Source organism: Vigna unguiculata, chromosome 6, assembly GCF_004118075.2.
Source record: "Vigna unguiculata cultivar IT97K-499-35 chromosome 6, ASM411807v1, whole genome shotgun sequence".
Classification (NCBI taxonomy): Eukaryota; Viridiplantae; Streptophyta; class Magnoliopsida; order Fabales; family Fabaceae; genus Vigna; species Vigna unguiculata.
Window position 1 is genome coordinate 30,218,681 of NC_040284.1, and position 12,914 is coordinate 30,231,594.

Below are 12,914 nucleotides of genomic sequence, written 5' to 3' on the forward strand. Positions count from 1 at the left end.
ATTTTAAAATTATAAATTATCCAAATACTAGCCATCAATTTTATTAATTTTTTACTTAAAGTAAATAAAAACATAAAATACTTTTTTTCTATAACTACTTTTTTTATGTAAATATTATTTGTATCCTTTTATTATATATATATATATATATATATATATATATATATATATATATATATATATATATATATATATATATATATATATATATATATATATATAAGGGTTTATCTGGCTGTGAATTTTTTTTTATGTAAAGATAATTAATTACAATTAGATTGTGTTGTGTAGTTGGTTTTTAGAATAAGTACCTTTTTATTGTTCTTATTCTCATAAATAATTATATTATTATAAATATGAATGTAATAAAAATTATTAAATATAATTATTTTATGTATATATATTTCTATTATAACAATTAACTTTTTATGTATGTACTTATTATTAGTATAATTTTATTTAAATAAATCGGATTAAATAAAGACTATTGGTAACAATAATATCTGTGCACTGTTGTTTATATATAAGGAACAAAACGGTGTAGGGAAGTGTCGTTTTAGAATGTTGTATTGGTGTATATAACAAATCATAGGAAAAAGAATCAATCGGTTTCGGTTTGCATTGCAAGTGACTGAAGATGGCGTGCTTACACGACCACAGTTGCGAAGAACATGACTGTTCCTCTAATTGGTCTCTCTATCAGCACATAGATCTCTCCAAGGTTTTTCTATCTCATACATTAATGTGAATTTCATAATTTTCATTTCAGTGACTGTATTATCTTTAGTTATAATTTTAAATAGTACAAGGGAATGAGATTTAATTCACTGATTTGGTAATATGGTCAGGTATTTGCTTTGAATGAGGCCACGCCAGGTAGTGTTAAATCAGTTTTTAAAGCTTGGGAAGATAGGCTGAATACTTCTGGGGTAATGCGTTCTCCAGTTGCTCACTTCAATCTTAGGATTCACTGTTTCTGTATTTTGTACTTTACTTTTAGCAATTGCTTCAACAGGAACACTTGGAAAGCAATGAGGGTGATCCTGAGTTACTTGTATTCATTCCGTAAGTAATCAAGTAATCTTGTCTGATTAGTTTTCCGTCCAACTGAGTTGATTTTTCCCTAGTTCTAATATGATGTATTAAATGTCTTATTTTGTTTTTAATGAGCTATTTTCCTTTAGTGTTGTATTAGTATATGCATGCGTGGAATGGATTGTTTGTTTATATTTGTTATGTATTTAGTTTTCATTTTCAAATACTTCCATTTTAATGTCTTAGAAAGCTATGAGAATTTTTTCTTAGGAATTCAAGATGAACTGGAAGTCCACATTGATCAGAAATAAGTAAGATAGACAATATATAAATAGAAGTAGAAAGACCAATAAATTTATTATCTTAAGATGTTGGATTAAAGATGTGTCATAACTCTTCATTCTCTTCTCTAGAAAAAGCTAACATTTTCATCCACTTAACTATCTATGTGCTTTTAGTAGTATTACTGGTTCCAGTTGTTGTCTGCATATTTTATCTGAACATGTAACAGTCAGCTAGTTCTGATTTTAATTTAACCTTACAACTGCAACAACAGAGGCCTCATCCCACTTATGACTACATGGAGCACATTTTGAAAGGAAGGATCACCATTATGATATAAGTGGTGTTCTAGTCTTTTATATGAGTTTGTCTATGATTCAATCACATCGAAACTCCTTAGGGTCCTCTAAAGAAGCTAACATTTTGAACCACCTAACCATCTGTGTATTTTTAGTAGTATTACTGGTTCTGGTTCTCCCTTGCAAAAGCTTAATTTTATTGCACATATTCAATTTTATGTGTTGTCTGCTTATTTTATCTGAACATGTAACAGTCAGCTTATTATGATTTTAATTTAACCTCACTTCTGCAACAGCAGAAGCCATATCCCACTTAGGGCTATGGACCACATTTCGCAATTAGGCTTAGTTAAAAAATGCGTATCAGATAGTTCAATGACTTATCCTACTTCTCTCTAAGATATTGAATATTGAATAAGCACTGCCTCTAGGATATTGAATATTGAATATCTTACTCTAAGTAAGCCAAAGTTTGTATTTTATTTTATTTTTTTGTATAAAAACTGTCAAATGGAATATTGAAGGGTGTGAATGAATAAGTATTCTTTGAAATGGGACTGAATTACATAATATGTTTCTAGCAAACGTGTGCTTTGATGTTAAAAGGGAAAAGAAGAAAAGAAGTATATACTTTCTTAATAACTCTACTATTTTTGTGTTCCATGAATCAGAGACCATTTGGCATTAACTGTACCTTTACTGTAAAAAATTCTGTCAACATTTTAAAATACTGTAATAAAAAGCAACACAAACGTGTGTTTGTGACAGTGTTTAAATGTCTTGAATATTGATTCTTTTTACTGTAAAGCTTTTCCTGTATGTTGCCAACCTTCATATTAAGTATGATCAACTCCATGCTAAAAAAAGTAATGTCAACAACTTTGCTGTAACATCTTCCATAAGTTCTTACAGAACTTATTATGTTTCTATGTATAGGTTTACTTCAGATGTCAAGATTAAGAGCATATCCATTGTTGGTGGAGCTTATGGAACAAGTCCCTCCAAGATGAGAGTGTAAGTTCTATGGAAATAATTCTATTTTATGATTATAGAAATTACCAGCCTCTGTGACGCAAGTTTTTTGTTTGTTGTTGGCTTTGATAATAACTGAGTTTAAAATGAATGTTGCTTTTGGTTACCATTTGTTATTTGAAATATTCCTTCTATGACATTTATAATATTTGATTTTCTCACATTTGTGATTCTACTTTTCTTTCGAGTACAGCCTATTAAGTTTGTGTGCATACTTATGTGGTACGGCCTTGTTTTAGATACCATATTCTCTGTTATCCTTTCCTCATCTTGTGTGCTGTTTGATTGATGTGTTGTTTGTCTGCTTAATGCTATCTTTTGTCAGTACTTGTACAACTAAATTGTTCATATTCTCAGTTGGATTTCAGAGCAACTAGTATAAATATCTTATTAATAATGATCATACCTAATGAAGTTTCTTGTAAATTTTATTTATTGAGCAAGAGGAGACTTTGTAAGATGAAACATGAAAGGATGAAATATGTAATTTTTCAAATATATTAAATACATCTCCTAAAAAATTTGTATTATTTTTATCTGTCTAAAATTTAAACACTTTTTAGGTCATGTTGGTAATGATGACAAATGGAAAGCTGATGTGAATGATGATTTTAACTCATGCATTTTATAATTAAAAGTGATTTTCCTTAGATGCATAATTAAGATTATTTTTAGACCCTTGTAAGTTTTCCGTATATCTTTATTATTTACAAATTAATGTTTAGATTTTAGAGGGGCGGGAATAATACGTAATTTTTTTGAGGGCGTATTTAATATTTTAGGAATTTAAAGGGATGTTTGTCAACCTCTTCCCTGTTACTTACTTTTACATAAAGATAAGGATAATGATATTTTAAACCACTTTTTTTTTATCCATTTTTATACTACCATTCCAATTATCCTTAGATCATCACATCACACCACTAAAAAGAATCACAATAAATAATCTAAGAGTAATGGGAGTGATGGGTTAAAAGTGAGTCAAAATATCATTATCCTATAGATAAATAAAAATCGCACTTAGTATTTGGGCCCGCAAGGCTTTTAATATTTGCCAACTATTCCATCTTCAGTGAGCATTCTTGATGCCACCTCTATCTAACAATATGTACTTTGGAAAATAAAATTTGTATAATTGAACTAAATGTTCAATTACAGTAATTTATTGTGTAAAGTATTCTCTTACTCAAAAATGGCTGAACAGTTCAACTTGAATTAGGTTCATCAACCGAGAGGGCATTGACTTTTCAGATGCACAAAGCATGCAAGCCGTTCAGGTATAGTTTCTTTTAAGCTTTTCAAGGAATTCATTGACAAGTCAACACCACAACTTTTATGCAACAATTATTTTTCTCTCGCAGGAATGGGATTTGGTTGAGAATATGCAAGGAGTTTTGGAATACCAGACAAGGTAACCCTCACCTACTTCTCATTTTAGCTATTCCATCACTGGTCTTTTCTACAAACTCTTGTACCCGAAAATATTGTGAAATATTGAACTAGGCAACAATACGTGTATGCTATGCATTTTTTTCTTTATTATTACTGTAGCATATTCCTATACTGGTATAGCTAATTAAGAGACAGTATTGTTTTGTGTCATTGGAGTTCTCTTTTCAGTATGTTCTTTTAATGCATATATCCTTTTTGTTAGATATTCTAAATTTCAAAGTGTGGCAAATATTACATTACACTTTCCAGAGAGCTTTGGGGGTGACATAACTGAAATATACTACATTGGCTTTAAAGGCGAAGCCACTCAGGTACTTTAACTGCTAGGTTGCTTGTTGTTTATAGTTTAGTGAGATTATTAACGTTCTTGTTTATTGTGTAGTTGAAAAGGGATGCTGTTGCCAATATTGTTTATGAGCTTTTGCCAAATCCTTCTGACCACAAGTAAGTATGGAACGCTTGGCTTTATTAGATAGTCAATTATCTTTTATAGCCTTCCGTGGCATTCATTTTTAAAATGGAGGAGGCTAACAAGTTTGTTAGCCTAATATCATTTCAGAAAATTTGGTTGGGACACAACAATGATGTTGGACTCTCCAAATTAGGCATTTTTATCCCAGTTTTTGCTTAATTGCAACATATTGTCCTATTAGCAAATCACTGCCCTCTAGAAAAATTCTTCTTCAACTTCATTGATCTTAGTTTTTATATAGCCTTTGAAATGGCTAGAACCTGTAAAAATTGGTAAGAGTCCTCTAGGTCAGTTTAGAAAAGCGCGAAATCAAGATTTAAATGCATTTATCGGTTGTAAACCTGTAATGTCCATCCTAAAATGTTTCATGCATGTTTGTTTTGATGTCCATGTGAAGCATAGTTACCTCATGCATGTGCATCTCGGGCAGACTCATCCCCACCCATTTACTCTCTGTGTGTGCAAGCGGATATCTGTTTATTCATAAGATTGCATGTTTTTGTTAATTGCAATGGTTGAGAGCCTAGTATTCATGGGCTTCACTTTGGTGCAGTTGTGTATCTTGGTAATTCCTAACACTTGATTATTTTGTAGGACACGTGCTGAAAGTGGCGGGGGTCTTTCACAAATAGAATGAAACACATTTACTGGTTTTATTTTGTTTACTTAATAACCATCCCAACCCAATCTTGTTCCCCTTGTTTCCACCCACCTAAGACGAGAAAGTACAGCTGGACCTGGTTAAATACAATACTATGCTATGAAATATCTAGTCCTGCAGTCTATGTAAATTACATGAAGAATTATGTGGCTATATACTGTTTCTTTGGATGATGAATATGACAATCTTAAATATTTTATAGAACAAATGAAAAACTAATCATTAGCAATTGTTTCTCTCTGCTATTGGAAGAATAAACCCTTTAGAAAAAGGCAGTGAGAGGGTCGGCTACGTTTTTTAGCTATGAAATTGATGTTGATGGCCAAAGGTTGAGATGCAATTGTCTTTGGTAAAAGAAGCGAATCTAATTCAGTTCTACCTTCTAGCTAAGGAAAGTTGTATGAGGTTATCATATAAATGAAGAAGAATTATTCAATATCTTGGCTGCAGTGCAAGAAAAGTGAGGAATCATTCGTGAGGATAAGATTTAACTCTTCACTTCGGCAGAAAAAGAAAAACTCGGATAGAAAATATCTGTGGCCATTTTTTTCGTAGCCCAGTTTTTAGTAAAGTAGTATTCAATCTTTGTATAAAAAAAAAAGAGGGTATTGGAATATATTTTTTCAGCCCAAACTAAGGCCATATAATAAGTTATATTAAAATGTTTGCATCATTAGGATTCTATTAAACATATAAGAATTTAACAATTAAATTTATAGAAAGATATCTTTAGATATTTTTAATATATTTTAACAATTAAATTAAACTTTGATAAACAATTGTGTTATATATATTTTTTATTTAGTGGGTTACTGATATTTATTTTTATTTTGAATGAAGTATTTCTGTTATTGTTTTTCTCTCTCTTGGTATTTTTCTTTTACAATATTATTAATTAATATTTCAAAATATTTTTCTTTCTTTCATACTACTTTTGTTCTTCGTTGGAAGATTTTTATTCTAATATTTTTTTTTTCTTTTTAATAATAGTTAAAAATCTCTTCGAATCAAATCATTGAATTAATGTTAGATGTTTTTTATTTTTTTATTTTTAGTTTTTGTGCGTGTATCTAACATTAGTGATTTTTTATTTTTTTGTTAATGGTGTCTTGATGGTATTGACGATATTGAGAGCTACAACAACGATTTGAAGATTGTGGATTTTTTGTGTGATAAGTTACCCAATACAATATAAAGATTGTGATTATTTAGTTATTTATTTGTTTATTTTTCCTATTCTTCTTTCTCTTTTTTTTTTTGTTTTTTCTTCGTTGGTGGAAGATAAAAAAAAAAAGTTATTGTGACTTTCGAAAGGTAAAGAAAAAGTATTGCATATGATTGTTTTTTCATTTAGAATGAAAGGGTGAACCAATGATATCACAATAGTTTGAATTAACAAATCCTAAACCCTGAATAATTTTAGTCACATATCAATGTGATTTTATCACCACAACGTTTGATAGACGTAATCGTTATTAATAACAAGGACTAAAAATAGAAAAATGAAAAAAAATAACAAAAAATAATAAAATAAAAATTTAATTAAACTTAATTTTTTAATAAAATACTCCATTAGAATTATTTATCTGAACTTGATTTATATACTTTTTATGTAATTAAAAATATAATATTTTATTTGTAACTTTATCTTTATTTTTTATCCTTTCTTTTAAACAACGAGTTTTATCTACTGCAAAGATAAATAGGAAAGATCTGCATCGTAACTTCTAATAATTTGGTAAGAAGTTTTATTAAGTAAAAGAAATATGATTTTAGTTATTACTAAATAAATAAATTATATTCATAAGAAATGTGATTTTAGAAATTCGTAAGAAAAATTTGGTATTAAATATGATATAAGTTAAAATCGTATAAAATAATAATATCATATAAATATAAAACTTTTAGATAATAAATTTATGAATTTTTTTTTTATACCAGAGAAGACGAGAGAGGTTGTGCATTCAAATTTTTCTTTAATAAACAAAAATTTCTTAAATCTATTTATTTTATATTCAACACAAACTCATATAAATATAGATAATACAAATGATTTTGTAATCATAATCAACTCCACTTAATTAGTATTTGTTTGTATTTCATACACCAATAACTCCATAAATTCTTAAAATTCTCACAGGAAAAATGAAAATCTTCAAAATCTCCATATTAACTAACAAAATCATCATAAACTACCATCGGTGGATCTTTAAGGGGTGGGGATTAGCCTCCGTCCCTAGTCCCTAATCCTATGGTTAGATTCATCATTTTCGAAGCTTTTTTTCCTAAAATAGAGTTAGGAGTCACTATTATTATTGATTAAGAATAATGTAATTGTTCCATACAGGGATGGCAACGGGGCGGGCATGGGTTTCGCTATTTCATACCTATTTCCATCTCCATAAAAAAAATTCATCTCCATCCTCATACCCAAACCCAACGGGTATTAAACTTTTGACCAATCCTCATCCCCACCGGGTAACGGGTATAATCTCGTACCCATACCCATATCCATTTTCTTACTACTTCAATATTAATTTTAATTAATTTTTATGAAATAATAAAATTTTTATGATAAAGGAAACATAATATTATCAAATATTCAATATTAGAATGATGATTGTTTCTTCCATATCAAATACTTTAAAATAAATTATAATTGTTTGCATTTTATATAATAATACCAAATAAAATTTCATGAGAACTAAAACAATTATTAAATTTGCAAATATTAATGAAACATAATTGATAAAATTTAAAAATATTTTTTAAAAAATATAAAAGAAAAACAAATATTCAAATTAAAATATATTTTAAATGTTTGTTTACTTCAATCTTTTCAATTCTAATAAATCTTTTTTTTTATACACTAATAAAAGTTATAATACATCATTTGATCAAAATGATACAAAGAACATAATTGATATTTTAAATGTTTGTTTACTTCAATCTTTTAAATTCTAATAAATATCTTTTTTATACACTAATAAAAGTTATAGTACATCATTTGATCAAAATGATACAAATAACAAATAATAATCATAATAAAAGTTTAAAATAAATTATAACTGTTTACATTTTAGATTATAATACCAAATAAAGTTTCATGAGAACCAACACATTTATTAAATTTACAAACATTAATGAAACCTAGTTGAAAATATTTAAAAATATTTTTTTAAAAGTATAAGCAAAAAACAAATATTCAAATTAAAATATATTTTAAATGGTTGTTTACTTCAATCTTTTAAATTCTAATGAATATCTTTTTTATATACTAATAAAAGTTATAATACATCATTTGATAAAAATGATACAAAGAACAAATAATAATCATAACAAAAGTTTAAAATAAATTATAATTATTTACATTTTAGATTATAATACCAAATAAAATTTCACGAGAACCAACACATTTATTAAATTTGCAAACATTAATGAAACCATAAAAGGAAACAAATATTCAAATTAAAATATATTTTAAATGTTTGTTTACTTCAATATTTAAAATTCTAATGAATCTCTTTTTTATACACTAATAAAGTTATAATACATTACTTAATCAAAACGATACAAAGACCAAATAATAATCATAATAATAAAATTTTAACATAGATCTTATATCTTTTGAACTTCAATTATGTTGGATGGTGATAAAAAAATATTAATGACAATTACATTAAATTTTTATATTGTAGTAAATAAAAGTTATTTATATAATTATAGTAAAAAAATTACAGTATGATTGATAATGAGTTAAAAAATAAAAAAATAATTAAATAAAATATATCGAAATAGTATTATACATAATGAAAATAAACAAGAAATAAAATATTAAAAAATTAACAAATGTTTACAAACAATTTGAGAGACTGTTGAAAGAAATCGCACAAAAGAAAACAAATGTATAATTAAGGGTATGATAAGTTGAAAAATATCTTAGAGATCTAAGAAAACTTTTCAAATATCAACATATATACTCAGTAGTTGAGAAATAACAAAAAATATTTTAGTGAAATAAAAAAGTTATTCAAATGAAACAAAAACTAATAATAAGAATAATAAGTAAATGATTTTTTTTATATTACCTAGTAAACGAAATGTTTGTGTTATTAAATACTTAAATTGAGAGTATTAAACATTTTCATGTGAAAGAAAAATATACATTACAAATATTAAAAAATAATAGAAATATTTAAATGTGAGACATAAATTTTTTTAATTAACATACATATTTTTGAACATAATTATATAAAGATTATGATAAGATGAAAAATATAATTGAAATACAAAATTAGTTTCATGACAAACCAAATAATTAGAATAAATAAAAAATAATATATATATATATATATGTGGTTATTTAATTAATTAGAAATATTTTAATAATTTAAACGGGGACGGGTAATATGACGGGATATGTACATCCCCATACCCATCCCCATACCCAATTGAAAAAGTCGGGGATTCTCCATACCCATATCCATACCCAATTGAAAAAGTCGGGGATTCCCCATACCCATATCCATACCCAGTCAATGTGGGGATTTCCCGTCAAAACGGGAACGAGTTCGGACAATACCCGCCGGAACGGGTTTATTTGCCATCTCTAATTCCATATCATTTACTCACATAAGATAAATAAGATATAACAATGATATTTTAAAATATATCAATTTTTAATATATTAAAATTAATATATTTTTAAGACACAGATATATAATACAAAATATCACAAGAGAATATGTTGTGTTTAATCAAATTTAACATTCAACAACTAAATTATATGTTGATACTTTAGATTTTATTAAGTTTCAAATCATAAGTAGATTTGAATATTTTCGATATAGATTTTTTAAAACTCTAATTAATTTTCAAAATTTGTATATCTTTTCACTAAGTTATTATCATTTAATTATTTCATTGAGTGATGTGACAATTATTTTATGTCGTTAGTTTACTTACCTGTCTTTACGTGTTAAGTAATATGAAATTATATCATTAATATAAATGACATTATGGAAAACAATAACTATTTTTTATTGTTTTTATTAAAAATGTACTATCGACTGAGGGAACACAATCACTTAATCGATTTAATGATGTTGTGGAAGCAGATAAAAAACATGAAGACTTCATTTTCGATTATGTTTTTTATGAAAACAATAAAAATCATCATTTTTTTTATATCAACGGAATATAAATTTCACATAAATTGTAAAATCTTATATTTTCAACGAGTGATTATAAATATATAAGATAAGAATAATATATTAATTACATTAATCACAAAATTTAACTATAAAATTTGATTAAAAAATATAAAAATAATTATTTAAGAAATTTAACAATAGAAACTTAATTGAAAATGTATAAAAATTTCAAATACTAAATAAACAATTTTTTAAGAAAAAATCAACTGAAAATACTTTTATTAAAAATGCGAAAGTGAATTAAAAAGTTATAATGTAATTTCTGAGCTTAATCCTACACAGCAACTTATCCACAGCTGAACTAAAAACAAAACAAACGTAACATCATGACCTGGAAATATTATCTCCGCACTAGTAGTTATCGAAATTCCTACTCTTCTTCTTAATAAACTATTAATAAATCAAATCAATTGGATTACTAATAAACTAAGATAAACACATCTTTAAGATTATTTTATTTCGTAAACCAAATATAAAATAATTTTACTATTAAATGGTTAGTATTAACAACACACAAATCCCTTAGTGAACTCCATTGGCTACACAAGCAAGAACAAGGTAAGGAAGGAGAGTCTCTTTCTCAGCTGAATAGGACGAGGTTTATTAAAATCATAAAACTAAAATAAATAACAAGTTCAACTTTTTAGAATTTCTTATTTCTATCAAATTTTAACTAATGATTTAGACAGGGTCGCAGGTGTGTTTATTTACGATTATTTTATTTTGTAAACAAAATATAAAATAATTTTACAATTATCCTATACAAAAAGACTCTGAGTATGAGTAAACAATTACTAATTTAAATAATTTACTTTTGTTACTAATTTTATAATATTGTAATCAATTACAAAGCATAAAAATGATCAGTGTATAGATTTTAAAAAACAAATTTTCATGTAAAGATTTTGTGATGAAGGAAATTTTATAAAAAGAAAAAGGTTCACCTGTTTAACAGGTAAGATAGAATATCAATTAATATTGATTAAGAAATTATATATCGTTTTCAGATGAAAATAATATTTATGTAATTTAAATGGTACTTTGGCATGAATGAAAGGTTAATCGAATAAAACAATTCTACTAACTATGGTAATTTAATGAATGATAAATCAAGATTTTAATTTAGTTTGTCTCCTCTGGTACATAAAAACAACAAAGCATCTACGCATTAAAAGGTGAGAAAACACATTTTTTTAATCACTATAAATATAAATGTATAAACAACTTGATGATCATTTAATGTAAACTGATAAATAACTTGATCATCACCTATTTATATATGATCATTGAAAATGTGTTCAAATATTTGAACATGCAAATTAAAAGAACTGGACAAAATGGATGATCTCGATTAGTCAAGTTAAAGTTATCTTAACTTTACCTTTTCTTTAATATACGTGTAAGAATAAAATTAGTGACCGGTAAGAATATAAATTAAAAAAATTAAATTTTGTATAATAAGAGAGACTAAAACAAGTAATTAAACATAATAGAAAAAATCTTAAATATGTTTTAGTATTTAAATTTAAATTATTTTTTTAAATTTGATCCCGCTAACCTGATATCTTATGGTTAATATGAAAAACCAATTCATAAACATCATCAATGAATTTTTAAGAAACAAGTATAATTAGTTATCTATAACTATATATAAATCTATAACTATATATAAAGGGGATTCCCTCTTTTGTGTCCACATTTCATAATTCCAACTTTACCCTTTATAATTTAATTATTTATTAAATTTTTAAAATTTAACGGTTACTTTTACAAGTTTTTATAAAATTATTTACTTATCTCCTTTTTCTTTTTTTCTCTTACTATTCATCAACAGTTATTTTTCTCTTATTTTCTCCGTACATTTTATTTTATTTTTATAAATATACTTTTATTTTGTTATTTTGTTTATTAAATTAATAACATTACAATATCATCAATTATTAATATAATTCAAAAAATGCGTACACACAGGCGCGATAGCGCCTGTGTTTACACTAGTTTGAGAATAAAAGCGATAAATGATAAAAAGAATGTATGTTTATTTTTTAAAATTGAAAACAGTTTTTTTCTAAATTTAGAAACAACTATGTTACAAATGATTGAATCATAATATTAATATTTAACTATTTTATATTAGATGTGTCTATATCTATAATAATATATAAAGAGATTTTTTTTTGTGTCCACTTTTCAAAATATCGATTTTATCGCTTTAAATATAATAATTTATTAAATTTTTAAAAATTGACCGTTACTTTTACAATTTTTTTATAAAATCAGATATTTCTATTTCTTCTATTCTTCTTTATTTATCAATGGTTATTCTTTTATATGTTCTGATATATTTCACTTTATTTTTAATAAATATAATTTTAATATATATATATATATATTAACTTAATAATATTATAATATTATCACCTATTAATATAATATCACACATATTTAAAAAATTATACACACAAACG

The 12,914-nt window shown here is 25.6% G+C and overlaps 1 protein-coding gene across 1 annotated transcript; it reads left to right on the forward strand.

The window, feature by feature from the left end:
• The first annotated feature begins 569 nt into the window (after nt 1-569).
• LOC114187176 (PITH domain-containing protein 1) lies at nt 570-5,462 on the forward strand. Its single transcript, XM_028075338.1, has 9 exons — nt 570-721; nt 849-929; nt 1,016-1,065; nt 2,553-2,630; nt 3,868-3,925; nt 4,010-4,059; nt 4,303-4,411; nt 4,483-4,544; nt 5,167-5,462. Exons 1-9 carry the CDS (start codon nt 638-640, stop codon nt 5,207-5,209), a joined length of 615 nt encoding a protein of 204 aa, XP_027931139.1. The 5' UTR covers nt 570-637; the 3' UTR covers nt 5,210-5,462.
• The last annotated feature ends 7,452 nt before the right edge of the window (nt 5,463-12,914 follow it).

Excerpts from the sequence above, each read along its gene's own strand:
- LOC114187176 (XM_028075338.1), top strand. The coding sequence starts at position 638 with ATGGCGTGCTTACACGACCACAGTTGCGAAGAACATGACTGTTCCTCT. Across the intron at positions 930-1,015 it reads ATAGGCTGAATACTTCTGGG|GAACACTTGGAAAGCAATGA; the intron begins GTAATGCGTTCT and ends TTGCTTCAACAG. Across the intron at positions 1,066-2,552 it reads GAGTTACTTGTATTCATTCC|GTTTACTTCAGATGTCAAGA; the intron begins GTAAGTAATCAA and ends TTCTATGTATAG.